The 22,334-nt window shown below is 36.9% G+C and overlaps 4 protein-coding genes across 11 annotated transcripts; 3 read left to right on the top strand and 1 right to left on the bottom strand.

Moving 5' to 3' along the window:
- Positions 1-209: 209 nt before the first annotated feature.
- On the top strand, positions 210-3,073 carry LOC116013382 (probable WRKY transcription factor 72). Of its 2 annotated transcripts, none has more exons than XM_031253095.1 (4): positions 210-365; positions 474-692; positions 795-1,163; positions 1,962-3,073. In XM_031253095.1, the coding sequence occupies exons 1-4, from the start codon at positions 261-263 to the stop codon at positions 2,790-2,792; spliced, it is 1,524 nt and encodes a 507-aa protein (XP_031108955.1). In that variant the 5' UTR covers positions 210-260; the 3' UTR covers positions 2,793-3,073. The 2 variants fall into 2 exon arrangements, with proteins under 2 accessions (XP_031108955.1, XP_031108954.1); XM_031253094.1 differs by having other exon boundaries at positions 471-692.
- Positions 3,074-3,144: 71 nt separating this feature from the next.
- LOC116013380 (translation factor GUF1 homolog, mitochondrial) lies at positions 3,145-7,904 on the bottom strand. 4 transcript variants are annotated; one of them, XM_031253091.1, is made up of 12 exons: positions 7,366-7,904; positions 5,946-6,675; positions 5,526-5,682; positions 5,377-5,431; positions 4,804-4,864; positions 4,752-4,758; positions 4,591-4,695; positions 4,376-4,447; positions 4,095-4,208; positions 3,757-3,897; positions 3,618-3,677; positions 3,145-3,480 (listed from the first exon to the last, which is right to left on the bottom strand). In XM_031253091.1, the coding sequence occupies exons 1-12, from the start codon at positions 7,708-7,710 to the stop codon at positions 3,315-3,317; spliced, it is 2,013 nt and encodes a 670-aa protein (XP_031108951.1). In that variant the 5' UTR covers positions 7,711-7,904; the 3' UTR covers positions 3,145-3,314. The 4 variants fall into 4 exon arrangements, with proteins under 4 accessions (XP_031108951.1, XP_031108950.1, XP_031108952.1 ...); XM_031253090.1 differs by lacking the exon at positions 4,752-4,758 and having other exon boundaries at positions 4,797-4,864; XM_031253092.1 differs by lacking the exon at positions 4,752-4,758 and having other exon boundaries at positions 4,797-4,864; positions 5,946-6,671; positions 7,366-7,480.
- Positions 7,905-10,741: 2,837 nt separating this feature from the next.
- Positions 10,742-15,635, top strand: LOC116013389 (ubiquitin-conjugating enzyme E2 2). The gene is made up of 6 exons (XM_031253111.1): positions 10,742-10,897; positions 11,139-11,272; positions 11,418-11,443; positions 12,179-12,268; positions 14,012-14,100; positions 15,213-15,635. Exons 2-6 carry the CDS (start codon positions 11,148-11,150, stop codon positions 15,339-15,341), a joined length of 459 nt encoding a protein of 152 aa, XP_031108971.1. The 5' UTR covers positions 10,742-10,897; positions 11,139-11,147; the 3' UTR covers positions 15,342-15,635.
- Positions 15,636-18,102: 2,467 nt separating this feature from the next.
- Positions 18,103-22,281, top strand: LOC116012802 (protein IQ-DOMAIN 31-like). 4 transcript variants are annotated; one of them, XM_031252473.1, is made up of 9 exons: positions 18,104-18,266; positions 18,360-18,411; positions 18,744-18,867; positions 19,438-19,588; positions 19,658-19,728; positions 19,881-20,084; positions 20,255-20,335; positions 20,627-21,641; positions 21,959-22,281. In XM_031252473.1, exons 3-9 carry the CDS (start codon positions 18,793-18,795, stop codon positions 21,985-21,987), a joined length of 1,626 nt encoding a protein of 541 aa, XP_031108333.1. In that variant the 5' UTR covers positions 18,104-18,266; positions 18,360-18,411; positions 18,744-18,792; the 3' UTR covers positions 21,988-22,281. The 4 variants fall into 4 exon arrangements, with proteins under 4 accessions (XP_031108332.1, XP_031108333.1, XP_031108330.1 ...); XM_031252472.1 differs by having other exon boundaries at positions 18,103-18,266; positions 18,366-18,411; positions 19,438-19,728; XM_031252470.1 differs by having other exon boundaries at positions 19,438-19,728.
- The last annotated feature ends 53 nt before the right edge of the window (positions 22,282-22,334 follow it).

Below are 22,334 nucleotides of genomic sequence, written 5' to 3'. Positions count from 1 at the left end.
TTGAAGTTGAATTCTTCATTTCCATCGGCTTTTACGCTCAAATCATAATAATAATAATAATTGAATAAAAGTGGAAGATGATGGGCCGTCAGTTGACAATTTTAATTAATTTATATTTTGTATATAATAAAATACTACTCTTCTAGCCAGCCTATAGCCTATAACTACATTACAAGAGCCTCCTTTATGGTACATTACTATATAACACCTTCAAAATCTCATTTCTTCATACAGATCTCAGTAGCTTTTTAAAAACAAAAATGGCGGATTCCTTAGATATCTCCGGCGACGGTGCCGCAAAACAAAAAGCCGGCGACTCTTTAGCTGGCCGCCAAGAAGGATTCATGACGACAGCCGTTCTAAAGGTAAATATATCAAATTTGCTGCTTATCTTTGATTATATATATATACTTCCGGTTTTTCGTTTTTGCATGTGCAATTGATGATGAATTGAATATATGTATGTATAGAAGGATTCAGGTAGAGCCGCGGCGACGGTGAAAGCGGAGATGAAAGAGGTGAAGGAGGAGAACGCAAGGTTGAAGACTCTCCTTGCGAAGATAGAGAAGGATTACAGCTCTCTCCAGATGCGATTCTTCGATGTTTTCTCTCATCAACCACCAGAAATCGAGAAGAAAAGCTGCAAAATTAGTAGTCCTTTGAGCTCTCATCATCACGATGAAGAAACACAGGTAATTATATTGTTAAATTAAAGGATATTTTCACGATCTCGATATGATTTAGAGTTTAATTTGAAACTGCGTATTTATTGTTTTGTATTGCGTCGTGAATAGATATCTCTTCGATTAGGACGAAGCCCTAGTCCTGATCGTCGTCAGTCGAGAGTGAGTGACGATATTAACGCCGCCGCGGCCGCCAAGAGCACCGATGAAGATGATGATGAACACAATCAAACTCTGAAACTTGGGCTTGACTATGGCGGCGATAATAAGTCAACTGAGCCTAACTTGGAGCTCAGTTCGGGCCGTCAAAGCCCGGACAACAGTGCGTCGGAGACCAAAGAAGAAGACGCAGCGGCTGCCGGAGAAACATGGCCCCCCAGTAAAGCTCTTAAGGCCACGAGAAGTGGAGACGATGAACTGTCGCAGCCCAGCGTGAAGAGAGCTAGGGTTTCTGTTAGGGCTCGATGTGACACCCCAACGGTAAGTGTTCTTGCATGATATTTTCCATGGTTTACTTGTACTTGTATTATAAGCTAACTTGTCAAGGACCTTGTAGTCCAGTGGCATCAAACCCTTCCCTTTATACGGGAGGTGGCAATACTAACTCTTGTGTTTCAATAGGTTGAGAAAGTAGTTATGAACAGATACTGCATTGTAATAGAGTTAGTAATATTCAAAAAAAGTATTATAAGCTAACTTTGACTTTCCCTAGTTTTGAAAAAGATTTTTGTGAAAAATGATAAATGTTGATAGGTTTGTTTTAAAAAAATAAGAGTAATTTTAAGACAATTGATTTAGTAATTATAAAGTTTTAAGATTATAGAGATATTAATTTGAATCAAGCCAAGGACCTTGTGATCCAGTGGCATTAAACCCTTCCCTTTATACGGGAGGTGGTGGGTATACTACATTGTAATAGAGTCAGTAGTATTCAAAAAAAAAAAATTGAATCAAAAATTGACTTTTTAATTTGAGCCACTTATAAATAAGGTTAGTTTACTTCCTTCTATAAGTAACCTAGACTGTTCTTTGCTAATTGAAATTGGCTTTTCAATTTGAGCCACTTATAATTTTCTAATTTTGAGCCAGTCAACTCTAAATAGTCTATAACTATAAATAATCTAAATTAGTCTATAACTATAAATAATCTAAATTGATTTAACGTACTTTACTGATTACAAAACGAATTTCACCCAAATATTTCAAGATTATTGCCTTATGATACTTATTATATCTCCATTAAAAGAATTCTTAATTAATTTTGACATTTTGGAGCAGATGAATGATGGATGCCAATGGAGAAAGTATGGTCAAAAAGTAGCGAAAGGGAATCCATGCCCGCGTGCTTACTACCGTTGCACGGTGGCGCCGTCATGCCCGGTGAGAAAACAGGTGCAACGATGCGCCGACGACATGTCAGTCCTGATCACGACTTACGAAGGAACGCACAATCATCCCCTCCCGGTTGCAGCCACCGCGATGGCCTCCACCACCTCGGCCGCCGCCTCCATGCTCCTTTCCGGCTCCACCACTTCTCAAACCGCCGGACTCAGGTCGCCGCCGTCCCCGGCTACCAACTTCTTCCCCGGCCTGAACTTCAGTCTCCCTGCAGACACTTCAAGAACAACCAGACCTCTCTATTTCCCTAATTCCTCTTCCCCACCTTTCCCAACCATCACCCTTGACCTCACCACCTCATCCAACAATGTTTCCAGCATGTTTTCCTCTAATGTCATGAAATCAACCCACAGATTCCCTTCAACAAACCTGAACTTTTCTTCCTCAGAATCCAACATTTCACCTGCAATCTGGAGCACCGGAGGATACACAAATTATAGTACCATCTACAACAGGAACAACAACAACATCCTAGGCACATCACAACCAGGAAAGACATCCCAAGAACAACAATTTTACGGCCAGGCAGCAGCGGCTGCTTCCCAGCAGGCACTGACAGAAACCTTAACCAAAGCAATCACATCAGATCCTAGTCTCCGGTCAGTAATAGCCGCTGCAATTACATCAATGGTTGGTAACAATGCACCAATGCAACACAAACGAGTGAAGGTAAACGATGAAGTTATGGGCACGCATCAAGCTATTAGTTAAGACAGCAATTACCTGAGCCCAGAGAACTGGAAACTTGAAGCTGCAACTAATCAATCCCACCAGCCTTTCCAATGTCAAGTGCTGAAAGTAGAGATAAAGCTAGTCAACAACAGTCTTTGGTGTTGGAAATGGCTGCTGATTAGCCATTAGATTTCTCGACAGAGTTGTGGAGAGACAAAATCTTGATACCTGTGTAACTTGTTTATTATCAATAATATGTAGCATAACTCTCACATGGTTCCATGAATATTCATAATAATAACAGCAACAATTGTATGCTATGATGGCTCCTTGGAAAGTTGCGACTTCCAAGAACTATATTCTATGATACTTTGTTATGAAGAAAACTGCATGGGGAACAAAAACATTCTTTCTTCTCAAATTCCTCTATAAGAAGCAATGTGGGTGTTATTTGGAGTTTACTTCTAACATGCCCGCTTTTCTCCTTTCTTACAATTTCTCACCTAGCTAGAAAAGAGATGTTGCTAATGGAAAAAACAATATAACAAGACAAAAAATCCGTCAAGAGACCTTCAACAACTCGTGAAAAGCCTCTTGAGGAATATCAACAGAGCCAACACGCTTCATGCGCTTCTTCCCTTCTTTCTGTTTTTCCAATAGTTTCCGCTTTCTAGTAACATCACCACCGTAACACTTTGCAAGAACATTCTTCCTCATAGCAGAAACCCTAAAAATAGAAAGAATACATCAGATTCCGGGCAGAGATATTTAAACTAGTGTTTAAGTGAAGAAGACAAAGATACTAAAGAATTATTTGTGTCTTCTCAATTGAACTCTAGCTAAGAGAAAGAAATAGATACTCACGTCTCCCTGGCAACGACCTTTGATCCAATAGCAGCTTGTATGGTTATTTCAAACATTTGCCTGTACAGCGAGCCATGTAAGCAACTCAAAAAACATCAAGAGCGGAACATATTCACAGGAGTTCCACCAGTCAACACACCTGTCTATAAACTTCTTCAGCTTATCCACAAGTTCACGGCCAACACGTTGCGCTTTTGATTTATGAACAATAGTTGCCATTGCATCAACTGGTTGTGCATTTAAGAGGATATCAAGCTTCACTAAATCTGAGGCCTGATAACTGTCAAAGCAGGTAGTTAAACTAATTAAAAAGAGAAACTCATTTCTTAAAGATAAAAATGCTTCTAAATAAAATCACAATTACATGCTAATAGAGGCTGCAGGCAATCATAAAGCTGATGATTTTGCATATATCAGGTTAGGAGGCATTTGTGTCTGTGGGGAGTTATAAGGGAGAGAAGTGGCATCGGGACTTACTCTGCATCCTCATAATCAAACGAAGCATACCCCGACGTTAAACTTTTTAATTCATTGTAAAAGTCAACAACAATTTCCCTCAAAGGTAAGCGATACTTCATAAGAGCTCGTTGACTGCAAAGTATAACAAGAGAAAAAGTGATATACCAAAATGCTAAACTTCTTCAAAAGTGAACAGATAACAACATTCTGCAACGACAAAGTTCCAATTCATATGAGGCATCACACAAAATATCAAACATGATCAGATTGATATAAATTATTTTAAGAATAAAAATTACCTATCAATGAATGAGTATTCCAGCTGATCCCCTCGACGTTCAGCACATAGAGTTATAACAGGCCCCACATACCTTCAAGCAGGGGAACATGAAAGTAAATAGTAAATGCCTAGTACCAAGCAAGCCCCAAAAACTACCAAAATAGTCTAGCATGTTAAGTGGAAAATAAAAAATTAAAAAATACAAAGCACAGCTTGCGGTTCATGAGGGCTTACTCACTAGGGATAATAATTGTGGCTATTACAGTGGGCTCCCAACAAGCAACCAATCGATGTTTGGGATTTGAAGGCAGACTTGCAGGATTCTGAACTTGTACTTTGCTGAAAGACAATTAGAAAAGGTGCAATGATTTATGGTTTACAAGTATGTTTCATACCTTCCATCTGAATATTCAAAAAAGGTTTACAAGTTTGTTTCATACCTTCCATCTGAATATTCAAAAATATATGGAACAGTTGGAACAGTGGAAATGACATGGGCTCCGTGCTCCTATCATTCAAGATACAGTAATAATATCAACAACTACATAAATTGCAGTCAAAAGCAAAGACCTTAAATGCTGTGACAATTAGATTCTCACTCTATTTTTTTTTTTCATTTTTTAACTAATAAAAAAAGGTAGCAATAGATCGAGGCTCTATTAGACAAAATTAGCTGAAAAGCAAGCTATGGCTGTTGCTAGCTGTAGCCAACTATTTAACCAAGTCAATAAGCTATAAGCTAGCTTATAGGGGCTACCAAACACACTCTAATTTGGTATTCTATGTCATGGTCAGCAAATCTTTGAATTCAAAAAGCTTCCATTATTATGTTAAATTGTCCTAAAACCTACATAGATAGCATACATGTATAGTGTGTGTGTATCAATCCCCATACATCATTTCCACTTATTCCCTCTTTTCTATCATCCTTCCTAGAACCCATAAGTGCAGAAAGACTGGTGAACAATATAAATAAGGGTCGAGTATACTAAGGTAAAATACAAGATTTAAGGAAAAAACCTGTTCAAGACGTTGATGAAAAACATCCATGTGAAGTAAACCTAAGAAACCACATCTGTAAACCAGGACAGAAAAGGAAAAAAAAATGAGTTCAAAACGCTGGAGAGATAAATGTATCTAAACTGAAGCCTAAGGCAAGGTATCAAGACCTGAATCCCAGACCTAGTGCTGTGCTGCTTTCTTTAGTAACAGATACACTGGCATCATTACAAGTCAATCTCTCTATTGCATGGTTGAGAGCCTCAAAATCAGATCCATCAGCTGGATATAGGCCAGAAAAAACCATGTGCTTTGCTGGCTTGAAACCTTAATATATCATACAAACAAAGAAACAAATCAGTAGAAGCTAAGTTAAACAAAGAGCGTGCTCATCACCCTTTCTTTCTCTAGGAAAGAACCATGTGCATTGTTTATCATCACCCTTTATTTCTCTAGGTGATAAGGGTTGGAATATTGATCATGAGAAAACAGAGTGGAGCTGAAAATTGAGCCCTTAAAAAACAGTGCTGCAAGTCTGTTCCCAGATACTAAAGTCTAATGATACATAACTATCTGAAAAAAAAAAATACCTGGAAGAGGCTCTACAGTGGTTCGAGTGTGATATAGTGTGTCTCCAACACGAGCCTCTTTAGTTGACCGCATGCCACTAACAATATAACCAACTTGACCTGTTAAAAGGACTCCTGTAGGAACTAGTTCTGGGTGCATGAAGCCAACATCTAAAACTTCATAAGTTTGGCAAGTTGCAGCAGACGAAATTTTATCACCTTTACGGAGAACACCATCAACTATTGCTACATGGCAGATAACTCCCTTATACTCATCATAATAAGAATCCAACAAAAGCATGCGCAGAGGTGAAGTTATCTTTCCTGGAGGAGGTGGTATTCTCTCTATGACAGCAGGAAGAACATGCTCCAGACCTTTACCAGTTTTTGCAGATGTTAACAGTGCATCATTTGGGTCAAGGTCAAACATGGATTTTAGTTGTGCTTTCACACGATCTGGATCAGCTGTTGGCTGATCAATTTTGTTTATGACAGGAATGATCGCCAAGTTTGATTCAAAAGCAAGATAAAAATTTGCAACAGTTTGTGCCTGCACACCTTGTGCTGCATCTACAACAAGAAGAGCACCTTGACAAGCAGCCAAAGATCTTGATACTTCGTAGCTAAAATCCACATGTCCAGGCGTGTCAATCAGGTTCAACAAAAAGTCAGTATTACTGCCAAGGAAATTGTGGCGGTGGAACATAGTAGCTGTCTGAGCTTTAACAGTAATTCCCCTTTCTCTTTCTACCTAGGACAATTCACATTTCTTACACTGCAGGCATTTATGTAAATGAATAAAGAAGCTAAATTTATTCTATTACAATCATAAAAACTTGAACCAACATATTTTGGTCCAGCTGGAAGGAGCTTGATCCCCTTAAGTTGAGCATTGTGAATGAAGCAACAATAGTTTGGAGAGCTTCCCCATATGGGGTTTGGTAGCAGCTCAACTCCAGATTATAAGAAGCACCACAAAGGGGCTCATGGTACCCCAAAAAACTCATAAAGTTTTCAACTTTATCGAATCCAGAATCTAATGGTGTGTTTGGAAAGCAAGAAAATGACTTCTGGAAAATGACTTTCAGAAAACATTTTTCTTTCAGGTGTTTGTTGCATTCCAGGTTCAGAAAATGATTTCCAAGAAAAGGGAAGTCATTTTCCTGAAAATGTTAGCTATTTTCCATTGACAAACGCATTGTTTTCCATTGACTTTAATTTTTCCTTGTTGCCAAACACCGGAAACCGGAAAATGATTTTCCAGGTTTCCAAACACACCCTAAAGCAATGAACTTGAATATTGCACAAGGTCCGCATAAATGCAATGCAAAAATTAACAAGCTCGAAACTTTATCTTCTTCGAGAAACGCTTCTAGTCCTAAGCAGGGCTAATCAAAATCTTATACGGAGTAGTAATGAAGAGTGAGTGAAAAAAAAAAACCTGCAACTTATCAAGGTACTGAGGTTGACCATGACCTTTCTTGATAGTCCCAGTGAGCTCCAAAAGACGGTCGGCCAGCGTTGATTTGCCATGGTCAACATGGGCAATAATCGAGAAGTTCCGAATGTTGTCAGAAGGGTACTGGCTCAAGTCTATGTTCGAAGCGTCTTTACTGTTCTGCCGAGAACGAGAGCAGAATGGGGCACTTAGAATCCCGCCAAAGGGGGACAGAATTGCTCGAGTGTTATCAATAACGGGATGCGTTCTGCTTGTGAATGTTGCTGAAGCAAATAGTGCTGTTAGCTTCGATCTAAGAGCTCTTGAGGCTCTGTTGAAAGAGCCCATTGTCGATGCTGGAAGAGTATGGTGGATGGGATTTGGGAATCTCCCTATTTCTTTCGCCGTCCGGGCATAATTAAAGTATAAGCCTTTAAGAGATCGATCGAGAAATGGCCGGCCGGAGGCTAAGAGAAGGTGCCGGATTAGGTTTTACCGTATTCCAGCTAGGGCACTACCATGCGTTAGGAGAAGGAAGATGATATTCGTCATAAATTAGATTAATTGTATTATATCCATGTGTCGTAATTTTATTAGAGGAAGAAAGTTCAAAATTATGAATTAGGAGTATACGAAAAATGTAATTAAGCCACTAAACTTTTAAAATGTATAATTAAACATTTGAATTTGTTAAAATTAGTCAAATAAATTCTAATTACTGGTCAACTACCCGTTGTTGACCACTACATACCACTCCCCATTACCATAATAAAAAAAAATTCATCCGAAACGGAGAAGGTGGCAGGCGCCTTCTCCAATTGGAGAAAGCGATTATCTGGTAGCCTTCTTTAGTTGGAGAGGGTGGTGATCTGGTTGCCTTCTCCAATTGGAGACGGCGGTGTTCATGTTGCATTATCCAGTTAGAGAAGGTGTCATTCCAATCGCCTTCTCCAGTTAGATAATGCACGCGGTACTAAAGAAGGCGACTAGACGAACCCTTCTCAATTGGACAAGACGTCGTCTGGTTGCCTTCTCCACTAAAGAAGGTGATCAGACTTCTTTAATTGTAATTGTGGTCGGGGCCCATGGGCTGGCCGCTGAAATAGTCCGCCAGCTGTCGGAATTATAATTATGGGAAATGATATTTACAAAAAGGCAAAACTAAATGCATTAAATCATCAACCAAGCCAAAGACCTTGTGATATATTGGCACCCGGTTGCACCCCCACATGGAACAGGGTGGGTTCGAGCCTTAGTGGATGCGATATTGGCTCTTTGTGCTTCATTTGGTTGAGAAAAAAACAACAACATCAAACAATGTATCAACTGATTGGCTAGTCAAAGCATGAATCACCAATTATATAATCATACTTTAAATTAATTGAAATATGTGTTAAGGTATGATTTCCATATAGTTTGATGACCTAAATATCATCCATCTTTGTATTATTCACAACAAAAATAAATAACTAACACTCGTGTCATCTAAAAAATCAAGGCAATTAGAGATCGAGAGAGTGGGAACCAAGTATTGCAAGACCCCCCCCCCTCCCCCACCCCACGCCCACACACACATATATATTCATATTGTTGTGACAATATTCTCATTCCGTAGGCAGGAAAATCTCTTATAATTGTGAGATTATTAATTTTATACTTTTTAGTGTATGGTAACAATTGTGTTAGACCGTTTCACGAGTCTCAAATTGTGATACGGGTTGGTTCTTTGACTGATATGTCAAATCTTCGATTAATGAGACGAAGCTTTGACCTCATTAATCAAATATTCAACCCGTCTCACAAGTCATCATGAGACGGTCTCACACAAGTTTTTGATTTTAGTGTATACTTGTGAATGTTTTTGCACCATTACATAATAATATGTACAAACACATTCACAATTATTCATGCCCCTATAAAAATACAACGATTGTCGTTTCACTACTTTTTTGGGCACATTGATTTTTGGGTTTAGCATTAAGTGCTTAAACCCATGGTTATGAGTCCATAATATAACATCATGAAATATAGATTAAATTTAAGCTAAAAGTTTTGGAAGAGTGAGAATATTATTAATTTGGACAATGATTCTAAAAAAAAAAAATTACACACACATATTCGGCTTTGTTACAAATATGAACTTGAATCATATAACTAAAGTAGGTCGTGAAATGCAAGTTTTAAACAAAAATATATTTTAAAAGTGCATATCAAACATTGTAAGACTATATAAATTGGTCACATTACGTTAGACAATTTTGATTAAATACAATAACAAGCTAATATAAGGTCAATAAGTTATTTGTAGTGACTTCAAGTTTGTATACTACAATGGTGCATTTAAAAAGTGTGTAGTGCAACACTCTATAATTAATTACCTTGGTTACTTAGTCAGATGGTGTAACAGTGCTTTCGAAGTCTATAACAATTAGGTTGTCCGGTTGTAAACATAGACTAATTCATTAGGCTTTTGGCTCTTACATACCAAGTAGAGCCCACCGATATGGTTTTCAACTAATTGGTTTCGATTTAGTGATTTACAAAACTAATTATTATGTTTGCGACATTTGACATAGTGTTTGATATAATATACCCCGAGCTACTGACCCTTTTATACCAGGCACCTGGTCAGATACGACTCCTCCCAAAGCAAAGGTACGTCTCTTTCCAATATGATCTGGCTTGCTAAGAGTACTTGATCGACCTAACATGATGGTTAAGCAACTTATTGGCTTGATGAGCCTCTACCCTTAGCCTTTGGTGCCCAACCCCAATATGAATGCTTGGTTAGTGCCCCTGAGCTCACCTACTTAGCCCTTAACGGAGGACATCAACAACAACACCCAAACCGATCATAATAGTCATTGGTTTATTAGATATTTCTCAACACGTGGACGTCTTTCCCTAGCCCCAAAAATTGCCGAGTGCATGAAGGACACGTGACATATATGTCGATCTCCCGACATGTGTCCCCTTCAACCTCCTATAAATACCGCACTAGATGCTTGTGGACGCTTGGTCTTATTTTCTTGAGTTACTGTACCCGCAATATACAATAACATATACAAATACGTATACCCAATAATATTTACACTATTAGTGTTCATGCTATTTGGTCAAAACATCAAATGAACTACCATATAATCTTACCACTAACAAAGCCAATCATTTAAAATCTTAAGTGACCTTTATCCGAAAATATTTTTCTCTTAGTGCCTCTCAATTTTGAAACGTGTAAATAATTATACTATCAAATTTTAAAATGTTAATGTATTAGGTAATATCGGATACTCCAACTTTCTAAAATTTAGTAAGACGGATTCGGGTAATTAATAAGTTTGCCCCGGACCCGCCCCTATAAACTACTGTACAAACGCGCATATCTTTCACAGCTTATATATTACGCGAAATCGCGTTTTCAGATATCGTATAAGGAGCCGATGCATAGCGTAGAAAGAAGTCCCAGGCGGCCGATCGTCAACGCTCAATTCTAATCCGTTGAGTTCTCTGAAATTCTTGCCGCTCTTGCTCTCAGGTAATGAATCGCTCCCTCTGTTTCTCCCCTAATTTCCGTCATTTTATGAATTGCTGCTCGAATTTTCACGAACCCTACCAATCAAGGTGTCTAGGTAGGAAATTAAGTATAGGGAAAACATATATTTGATTTGGAGATGTCTCAATTACTTGTCGTGGATTTAGGTTTTCTGTTCCTCCATAGATTCAATGATCATTCGAATATTGAAATGATAGCATTGCAAACTGTTATTGCTAATTAGGCGGTAAGGATGTCGACACCAGCGAGGAAAAGACTGATGAGGGATTTCAAGCGGTTGCAACAGGATCCTCCGGCAGGCATCAGCGGTGCTCCTTATGACAACAACATCATGCTATGGAATGCTGTTATTTTTGGGTATCACCTCACAACTTGATTGCATGTTCTGTATATGTACTTGCATGTGTTGTATGCTTTCTATACATTTAAAAATATTGTGTTCATATGTCTCTTAGATTAAATTTCACACTGCTTACTTTCCTTGCTTGTTCCTTATTTGCAGCCCTGATGACACTCCTTGGGATGGAGGTGAGGCATTTATTGCTTAGAGAATTTCCCTTTTTGTTTTTCATTTTCTTGGGATTTTGGATATTCACATTTCTATGGTTTTGTACATTGGGATTATATCTGAATCATGTGATTATAGAAATGCATTTACAAGTCAAAAAGAGTTATCCTAATGGATCTTTAATCAATTGTTTTTGTAATAATCACACATTAATTATATAGTGTTATAAAGCATACCTCAGGTGCACTGCATATTTTTACCCCTTTTTTCTTTCCTATTAACTGCTATTCAAGTGGCATCAACTTAGGACTTTATTAATAAAGTCTCAAGTGTAATATCCCAACTTTTCCATAGCAATATTTGCCCCACCCTTCCAATCCCAAATAACATATTTGAACCAATTAAAGTGTAGAAGGGAAATCTGCTTTCTTTAAACCAATCAAGAAAATGCGGAAATCCAATCTTCTGCAGTACCTCAAACCAATCAGGCACATAGGGAATCTGTGTTATCCTATGGCTTTGATGTTGTACTTCCCAAGCTTCTTTTTAGCTGTATCTGTGCTTAAGTTTGTATCTTTGTTGATACTATGTAATTGAATATCTAGTTGGGTTGTAAATCACTCCGATGCTTTGAAGATATCTTTCCAAAATCTACACATATTGTGTTCTTCACAACAGTAATTAAAATCCCACATGGACTAATTTTATAATGGGAAACATGATGGATGTTTCTTTGATCTGTTTTCTACTTATAGGTACGTTTAAGTTGACACTTCAATTCACTGAGGATTATCCAAATAAGCCACCAACAGTGCGGTTTATTTCCCGAATGTTCCATCCTAACAGTAAGTATCTTCAGTATTACCTTGGTGTTATATTCGGTACAATGGCTTAGTATTTACAGTCCAACAGTCTGATTATCATTTCAGACTTTAATCCTTCACCACCACATTTGTTATTATATTTTAAAGATAAATCTATGGGGTTTTATTTGAGACTAATGTGGGTGACTATTTTGGCATTATCATTCTTTAATTTAGACAAATGTACATTCTTTAATTTAAATATGTTTCAGATAATAATATACAATTTGACTAGTTTTTAAGTTCTCTAGATGTTAAGCAAAAACTCCTTCAGAAGTCTTATAATCTGCATTGTGGTTGAAACATGTTTTTGACGATATATAATTTTTTTGTCACATCTTATGGGTGATGAGATTAAATCCCAATCCTAATCCTTAGAAAGGGGCTTAGTTTTAAAGACTGAACTAAACCTTGATTTCCAAGAAAGTACAATTCAATTAAAGCCCTAAGTTTTTAAGGTTGACAATTTGAAGCAACTTTTAATTAATTTAGTTCCCTAATACAAATAAGCTATTTGGGCTATAAGAATTGACACCCTCATTCTTGGGCAATACTTGGTGTCCCTTTATACTTGCATGGTTCATCAATTGAGATCAAGTTTTCTTCAATCAAAAGCAAATTAATACTGGCCAAGTTTTCAAGCTTGTTTTTATTTATTTATTTATTTTTAAGGGATAGGGACATACCCGTGAAAAGCATTTTTTGACATACATCTCCTATACTAGTATTTTATATGTGCGATGTTCAAAAATATATGTAATATTAATACTCAATGTAAAAATCTTAATTATATTAAAATATTTTTTTTAAAATAATAGTATATAATATTTTTTTAAAAAAAATTCATAGTTGTAGAATTCATATTCATATTATATTAAAAGTATAGTTGATAATTTGAGTTATAATTATGGTATGATTAATATTATTAAAGTAAGAATTTTATATATGATGAATTACTAAATATAATTATGGTAACATTTAATTAAAATCTAAGCGAAATCAAACTTATTTCTTATATTACTCCAATATATTACATACTTATTAGTTATTACCATTGAAGAATATAAGAAAAGATATTGTGTATGCATGTGCATGGTAATAATAATGGGAAAAGATAACAAAAGATATAAATTTTTGTCCAAAAAGTTGTATATTACAATTCATATAGCATAATGTAAAAGAAAAAAAAAACAGAAAAAACGGACATAAATAAGGGATATAACCTAGACTGAGACTTATTATCTTTTTAGATATCTTTTTAATGTTTGCATTTTCTTATTGGACAATGCTATTCTATTTGCCCTATCTGATGTGGCTTCATGTTTTCATATGTTCTGTTGGATTGGTTTCCAACTAACCCCATTTTCTTAGTATTGTAATTGTGTGTGTCACAAAACATTCCTATTTCAAGTGGAATATCAGTATATCTTGATCAGTTTCCAGCATTTTGAGCATCACTTCAGTATTCTGTGATATTATAAGCCGTATATAAGATGTTATGTGCTATATTTTCATTTTCTTGTTCACCCATGCAACATTTTTTTTGAAAAATAGTGGCAACTCACGAATATGCTTCTTTATTTACTCAAAGCTATTTGTTTCTTGTATACCATCTCTGGCATTAGTCTTCTATTTCCATTTTATTTATCAACTGAAATACAATGTTGGAATTGTACTTCACGGCTTTCTCATGTCATTCATACTTCAAATCAAATTATTTGTCAGTTTATGCTGATGGAAGCATTTGTTTGGATATCCTACAAAATCAATGGAGTCCGATATATGATGTAGCTGCTATACTTACTTCAATCCAGGTATGAGTTACGGCTTAAAGATTAACATTTAAAATCATACCCACCTTCTAAGCCCCCCTTCCCCTCTATAAATGTGTATAGTACTGGATTGAAACCAACTTATCACCCCAACAAACAAACCCAAAAAAAAAACTGTATGGGAAATGCTTGGGCTGCTACAGAATATTAACAATCTGAGCATGAAGCCTTTAGTCTTGCCATTAGTTTTTTAGATATTATGATGTTTCTAGCTTCTCTGTAGCATGAGAGCATCTCTTTGGGCTCTCTAGCGCCTACTGTACCTTAGTTTTTGTTTGATTTTTATAGTAGAAGAGTTTTTTACCGATTGATTATCCTTATTCTCCTGTTGAATAATCTTTTATTTAGAAATACTTTCTTATCAGCATGGTACAATTGGGGAAATAGCTGGATTCTACTTTATTTTTATTTTTATTTTTTTTAATCTTCTGATATCTTGAAAACCCAGTATAATAATAAAAAAAAAAAAAGAGGAGTGATCCGTAGATGAATTATTATCTTGGAAAGCTGGGGTGCTGAGGCAATGCCAATGCTTTGACAGTGGGATCATTGTGGGATTGTGGGATCATTTTCCCCAATAGTGATTATTTGGATAAGCAGAGTTGGAATTACTAAAATTAATCCACTGGGAAAATGAAAATTTTACCTTTGTGGGATTGTGAGTCTTATTATTAGTGAAAAATGGGAGTCTTATTACTTGTACTTGGTAATAATTTCCAAACTATTGGTTGGGGTCTGAGTTGAATGCAAATATTCTTTTGCCAATAGATTCTGTCTCTAGCTTAATTAGTTAATAAATGAAAGGATAAAGCAAGGACTGGATGTGAAGAATTTGCTTTAAGGCTGACATGCCTTTATTCTGTTCACTTTAATCTTATAAATATTTCTGAGGTCATGCCTTTATTAATTAGTCTGTATAAATTCATAAAATCAAGTACCACTTTGGTGTCAGTATACTGAACAGGCTAGGGAAAAGAAAAAAAGACTTAACTTTTCTTAGTGTATTACGGAGTACATAATAAGCTTGGACATGACTATGTTAATCAGTTCTAGGTAATACTTAGCCTTTCGCTGATTGTCTTTATCAATTGCAGTCACTGCTTTGTGATCCGAACCCCAATTCCCCAGCGAATTCCGAAGCAGCAAGGATGTTTAGTGAGAACAAGCGTGAATACAACAGGAAGGTGCGTGAGATTGTTGAGCAGAGCTGGACAGCAGATTAAATGTGTGATACTTCGAAGTGTTCTGGGAGATTCTCCTGGTAGGGGGGTGAAGATGGCCTTATAAAATGGGTGTTTTAGTGTTAGTGCTACATTACTTGTTAATGTTGCACTACATTCTATCCTTTTCAAGTGTTGTAGGAACTTTAATGGTCTTTAAACTGTGTTGCTATTTTGCGCTACTTTTTTGTACATATAATCTTCTGTATCCAGTGTGGAATTGTATGGAACGTTTATTCCCATAATCATTGTTAAGACGTGAACAAATTCAACTAAATAAATGTTGTTGTTTTACCATTCTTTCCCCTATGAACCATCTCTGAAATATGGATTGCCGATATTGAAATGTTGTAATAAGATCTGATTAGTCGGTGTGGGTATTATTTCAGTGCCAGTTTGTGGTGGAAAGGTGTTTCCATGTACCCAAGACTGCACACTTAATTGTATTCCTTTGTTGATTGCAGGGAAGATTTGTCCGCAGGGCTGGTGGTAACTTGTCACATGGGCAGCTCACTTTGTCACAAGAGTGAAGTTTGGAGCTCACTTTGTCATAAGAGTGAAGTTTGGGAAGAACGATTAGGAATTAAGTCTCACTAATAATATTGTAGGAACAACTTTTTAAAGTGAAGGGACTCTTTATGCGTAATAAATAAAGGTTTAGCCTTTGTGTATATCTTTTTAGATGTTCTGTCTGGTCAGATCGGGACGTAAAGGATCCTTGGAGTTGGGGATTTCTTCCCAATTTAATTTTTTGGGAAGAAAGAAACGTGTTGGTGTTACATCATAATGGTGCCATATGGAATTAGATGAGGAATTGGGAATGACATAAAGAACAGGGGTGGCCTAGAGACTCAGTACGTGTCTGCCAAAATATTGAAGTGGAGGCAAGTCACGCGCTATCTATTGCAGCAGATGATTCCATTCCCCTCATCGTCGCTTGGCTGTCATTTTCAAGTGGAGGACTATCATGCTTTCTTTATCTTCTAGTTTTTATTTATATTCAAATATATATTGAGTTGGTAAACTGTAAACTTGTCGTATAGTCGGTCGGGTAAAGAATTATGTGTGATAGTGAATACGCATTTTACACCCTGTCCATGCTTTATTCTAACCCAAATATGTCGGCGAATTCACATATCATACCCCCCAAGCTGTATATTTGATTTAATGAATTTGCCATCTATTTTTCTTTAAAACTTATACTCTCATACTTTGTGGGATATCAATAGTCTCTGCCCAGTGTCGGTGTGTCTACATGAAAATTTTATACGGAGTACATTGTAAATTTTTTTTTTTTGAGTGACAAGAAAAACTCGCAACAACTATCCGATAATACGTAATGGGTAAATTTCACCTTGTGGTCATAGCTTGCAAAGGACTACAATAAAGTAAATTAATCTAGGCTCTCAACCAAAAAGGTTGCTCATGTTTGATAATATTGTAGTTATCAAGTTAACAACTTGATCAATTTAGTTGGAGTTGTAAGTTGTAACTAATGTATCACTTTTTAATTGAACTCTTTGCGAGTAACAAATAACAATTGCTATAATTGGGCGTTGACCCTGTAGCTGTAGGAGAGGAGAAGGCCCTGCCCTCTCTCCGAATGATGGTAACTTAGCAGTTGGTATACCTAAACCTAATAAACCCATGGGGACCAGCACGTTAAGTCAAGCAGATGGCCAACTAGCCACATTAATTTTGGACCCTCTCTTTGCTTTCTACTGCATTCTTTACTTTTGCAGGATACATAAGGTAGGGCTATATGCAGTGATATATACACATTAAGTAATTATATTGGACTGACTAATCAACATTCAAGATTCAGTTACATATTGTACCTTATTATAATCAATTATAAAAATTTATGGATGTAAATAAATATGAAGGTGTATATATCATCATATATACACGACACCAACAAAATTGACCATTAACAGAGAACGAATACCATAATAGGAACTCCGATCTCAAATACATAAAGACTGGGGAGTGAAAGTGTGTCGTTGTTTTATCTGCACAAGTATTGTGAATATGACTGACGTAACATGTTCAATTACGGTTTAAAAGCTCTCGAATAGTATAAATGGTATATATTAATAATCATTACTAATGTTAGGATACAAGTTAAATCATAGTACATTTTAAATTTTTTTGAAGTAAATAAGAGACAAAAACTCTTCTACAAATGTTTTAGAAAGTCTGTTTCTATAAGCTTCAATACTACCAAGTGCCCAAACAAGTAATTACACCGTTCTTTGATTTACCGCCACAACTAAATATGCGTTATAAGTAAAGTTTGCCTTGTAATTTTAGTCAAAAAAATTTACAAAGAGATAAATCAACACAAATTATTCATAATTAATCGATTCAAACTAATAAATCTAGTTCAAACCAGCTTAGAATCTTGAGTTTAGTCAATTATTCAATTAACTTGACTTGATTAGCCCAAAATATACTGTTGTGCCTCTTGTGAAGTATTCTTGTGCTTAATGCCAAAGAAAACAGAATTAAATATTACATAGTGCACTGTAATAATAGTTTAATTTAAACTTTTGACTGATATCAAATCATATATTAATAGCTTAGAGATGATGTGATGATTAAAAAGACATGGCCTTTGAACTCCAAGTTAGATAATGATTGGGTGAAAATTGAAGTGTAATAGTTTAAGTTTAAGATAAGATGAAAAAGTTTAAGACGTCGCCGTTTTCCCTCAAATACTTACAGATCAGTAGCCAGTAGGCTGCACCAACTTTACTAAAAGCGACTCTGTAACCACGCAATAGCCTATAGCCTATAGACTATAGAGTGTTGGGTTTCTACTCTCTCTACACAGTTTGCGAAGAGAAGAGGCGAGACGAGCGGTGGAGAAGGGTCCGTTTGGCGTAAGTGCACCGACTCTGAGAGCTATCCCCCTTTTCCTTTGAGGTTTGAGCTCTTAGCTCAGTCAATCGTTTCAGTGACATTTGTTTGTCTCTCTTTCTTCCGCTTGCACGTCATCTGTTTGATGTTTTGTTTCAGTTTCAGTTTCAGCTATGGTGGTTCTCGGATCTTGAATATCTTCATTCTCGAGGTACGTCTCAGATCTGAAACGCATTTCTCACGGAATCCTCGTTTAGCTTGCATGTGTATAGATATTCATGGGTTTTCGCTATTTGGTGTTGGGTCATTGTAGATCTTGCTGAATTTCTGTTTTGTGGAGTTATTTGTGTAGTTTCCTAGTTGAGAGTAGTTAGAATTTTGGGTTCTTTCATTTGTGGTGCATGCATTTGCTTAGTTCAGTGTGTGTTTTTTTTTGAATTATGGGTATAAGTTCATTTGCAGTGAGATTGGGTTAAATTGTGTATGTGCACACCTCAGAGCTCTTTCAAAAGTTGGTCTTTTTGCAATTTTGAAACAATGCAGGCTGAAAAAATTGAAGTCCCTCTGATCCTTGCAGCAGGCCGTCAGCAAAATGGGGAAATCTCCAGGAAAGTGGATCAAGACTGTGCTTTTTGGGAAGAAATCTTCCAAGTCAAGCTTATCAAAGGTGAGAATCATTTTATTGACTTTTTCATATGCTGGGTATTGCCTTTTGTTATCAGATCTCATCAACTGTCATCACTGATTGAACATGTTCATGACATTGTCAAATGACTAGATGTCAATGAAATCACCTGATTATATTAATTGATGCTTAGAAACCTGAGTACATTAATCTAATGAAATAATGCAAGCTTTGAGGGCATTTCCTTGCTGTGGAGCTCATTGGTAAATTTGATCCAAAATAGCAGTGTGAATGTGTCATTTTTCCAGTCAGGGGAACAAAGGAAATAAGTTCAACTATGGAGTATAAAAAATGTGCTGACTAATTTCTGGATGTAAAATGTTGCAGAGTCTATGTAGTAGGTCTGCCCAGTAGATTACTGATAATATTCATTCACTCTTATATTTTTAATAAAGAAATTTCCCCTTCTACTTTAACATTTTGATTTGGGATGAATTATAAATTCTTGTCCAAATTACTTTTCCCAAAAAGCTAGTTGTTTCTGTTGAATTAATAACTTTACAAATTTGATGACTAAGAATAATGTTCTGGATCCCATACTTCATTGTGAAGGATGCCGCTACTGACAAAAGCACCGCCAAGAAAGTACCTGTATCAGATCTTGTGGAGGATCCTCCAGTGATCCCTGATTCATCAAGTCACAATATTAATAGAGGTGAAGAGAAGACAGAACTGGATAAGGGCACAACCACTGGGTTACCAGGTGATTCTGTTGTTTTGTCCTCTGTGGCACAGGGTGTGGATTCACAATTAACCTTAGGCACTGTGTCAGTTGATGATGCTGAACTGCAAAGGCAAGAACAAGCTGCAACAAAAGCACAAGCGGTCTTTAGGGGTTATTTGGTAATTTAGTTTCCAATTATATATTTACTAGAATTAGAGGTGACTATGCTGACTTTTTAAATCATTTCACCTACCTTGATACATTATTTTATTCTAATTTTTTTTTTTTTCAAATTTCACTTTTTGATTAATGAATTAATGCCTCCCTATAGGCTCGTCGTGCTTTCCGAGCTCTTAAGGGAATCATAAGGCTGCAAGCACTTATTCGTGGGCACTTGGTTAGGCGGCAGGCAGTTGCTACATTGCGTTGCATGCACGCAATTGTTAGGTCTCAGGCCTTGGCTCGTGGACGGAGAGTCAGACTTTCAAATCCTGTGTCTCGGGGGCTTGGAAACTACAGTTTGGGAGAAAGAAAGGTAACTCTCAATATAGGACCTCATCAGCTGCTTCAGTTCCCTATCACTTTCCCCTATCCTGGCATTCTTTCATTTTTTTCTGATTTCCTTAATTTATCCTGTGGTGTTTCTTGTTTCTTTGTTTGGTGTCAATTCTACATTCACATTTCACTTGTTTTCTCTACTACCAGGATGCTAAGCCGGCAGAATCAAATGTCATAAGTGCGTCTCTAAGATCTGAGAAGCTAGCAGCTAATGCATTTGTGTGCAAGGTATTCTTTTTCTTTTGTCACCTTGACCCCTGCTTACATTAATTTTCAGGAGTCTAGTTAAGAACCAACATTGCAGGTCACACAACATTTGCCATGTGGCACTCATTGGTTCCTTTAATAAATTGATTTTATTCATGGAAAAAAGATTTCTGAAGAAGTTAATAACTATTGAGTTGTGATTCATGCCTTGGAATTATTACTCCCTATGCAACTTTAAAAATATGAATTATACTTACATTTTTTGCCATCACTTCCATTTTATTTATTTATTTATTTATTTTTTCTGGCTAGCTTCTTGCTATAGTGCCAACAGCTATGCCCCTGAGCCTTCAGTATGATGTGGTTGAACCTAATTCTGCTTGGAATTGGCTTGAACGTTGGTCATCATCTCGCTTTTGGGAACCACTTCCACGACCAAAGAAGAATCTTAATGCAAAATCTCAAAGAAAGCATGGTGTGCAGAGCTCTGAGATTGAAACTGGAAGACCAAAAAGGAGTGTCCGGAAGGCTCCTATTGCATCAAATGGTGACAATCATGGATCAAGTTCCTTGGAACCTGAAAAACCTAAACGCATTCCTAGGAAAGTCATAAATCATCAGACAGAATCGTCACAAGAACCTCAGTCTGAACTAGAGAGGGTAAAACGAAATTTAAGAAAAGTTTCTGCATCCGCAACAGTGGCTTCTGAAAAATCAGAAACGGAAATTGAGAAGGTGCAACCTCCTCCTTTAGAAGTACCAAAATCCTTGACTGACACGGAGGTTCGCGAGCAAGTAGTTGTTGATTCTTCAGACCTGACTACTGACTCTAAGATTGAAGTTGACGAATTGACTGTGACTGAACCCTCTCCAAAACCTGCTACAGTTGACAATCCAGTAGATGTATTGCAGAATCATATCCCTGTTGAACAGTTGCTGCCTGAAAATGGTGAGAGGGGCGAGACAATACCCGGAGTAATGGAGGAACTTACCTCCAAGGAAGATCAAACTAGCAAGGAAAGCCAGAGAACTAGGAGAAGGAGATCTCTTCCAGCAAAGCAGGAACAAACTGAAAATATTTCACAAAATGCACCAAGCTTGCCTAGCTATATGGCAGCGACTGAATCTGCAAAGGCTAAGCTTAAAGCACAGGGAACTCCTAGATCTACTGAAGATGAGGCTGAAAATGGATTTGTCAGACGGCATTCACTACCATCCTTGACCAATGGAAAACTGAACTCACTGTCTCCTCGGGTGCAGCGGCCAGTGCAAGCAAATGGCAAAGGAGGAAACAAAACCAACAGATCAGTGTCTTCCACTAGAGATGGTAAGAATAAAACCGTAACTTGTTTACAAAAGCTGTCTGTGTATGTGGCTGCATTGTACCTTATAGATACATTCCTTAACATTTTCTGAAAATTACATAAATGAAGAAGTTTCATCCAGCTTAATAGCAGGAATGTGAAGCTTGATGATACAAAATCCACCCCCATCCCCCACTATTTATATCATCTACAAGGAAAAAACGAATCTAGTCCATGTGCAGTCATGCTTATTGATATCATTTCTTTTTCTGATTATAGTCAACTCGTTAATTTAAAGCATTCTCACTAAATACTTCTTTTTGGATGTTCTAAATTTTAGACAAGGTGCTTCCTGGTTGGAGGAGATGAGTTCAAGAATCCTCTCGCTGGAGTGTGGAGGTCCATTGTGAGGCTGTTTCATTTGGTTGTGCAATCTCTGTTGTGTAAAAGATTAGACTGAACTTAGCTTAATATAATTTGTCACTCCCAGGCTTCCCATCATAGGCTTGGACTGTTAAAAGGGGAATGTATAGCGATAGACTCCGAGAGAATGTCATTTTACAGTTGTGTGCTGTTTTTTGTTTTCTGTTTTGTAATGTGCAGATGCTTGACTCATGATTCTCTTGCTACAGGTTTGCTGTGTGCTTCTTTTTTTCTTCTTCATTTTTCCTTTTAATCTCTTAGCAATAGTTTCTGGGATTTCTATGCCAGTTTTG

This window comes from Ipomoea triloba, chromosome 3 (genome assembly GCF_003576645.1).
Source record: "Ipomoea triloba cultivar NCNSP0323 chromosome 3, ASM357664v1".
Taxonomy (NCBI): Eukaryota; Viridiplantae; Streptophyta; class Magnoliopsida; order Solanales; family Convolvulaceae; genus Ipomoea; species Ipomoea triloba.
Note: the sequence above shows the minus strand (reverse complement) of the source record. Positions and strands in the feature narration are given on the sequence as shown.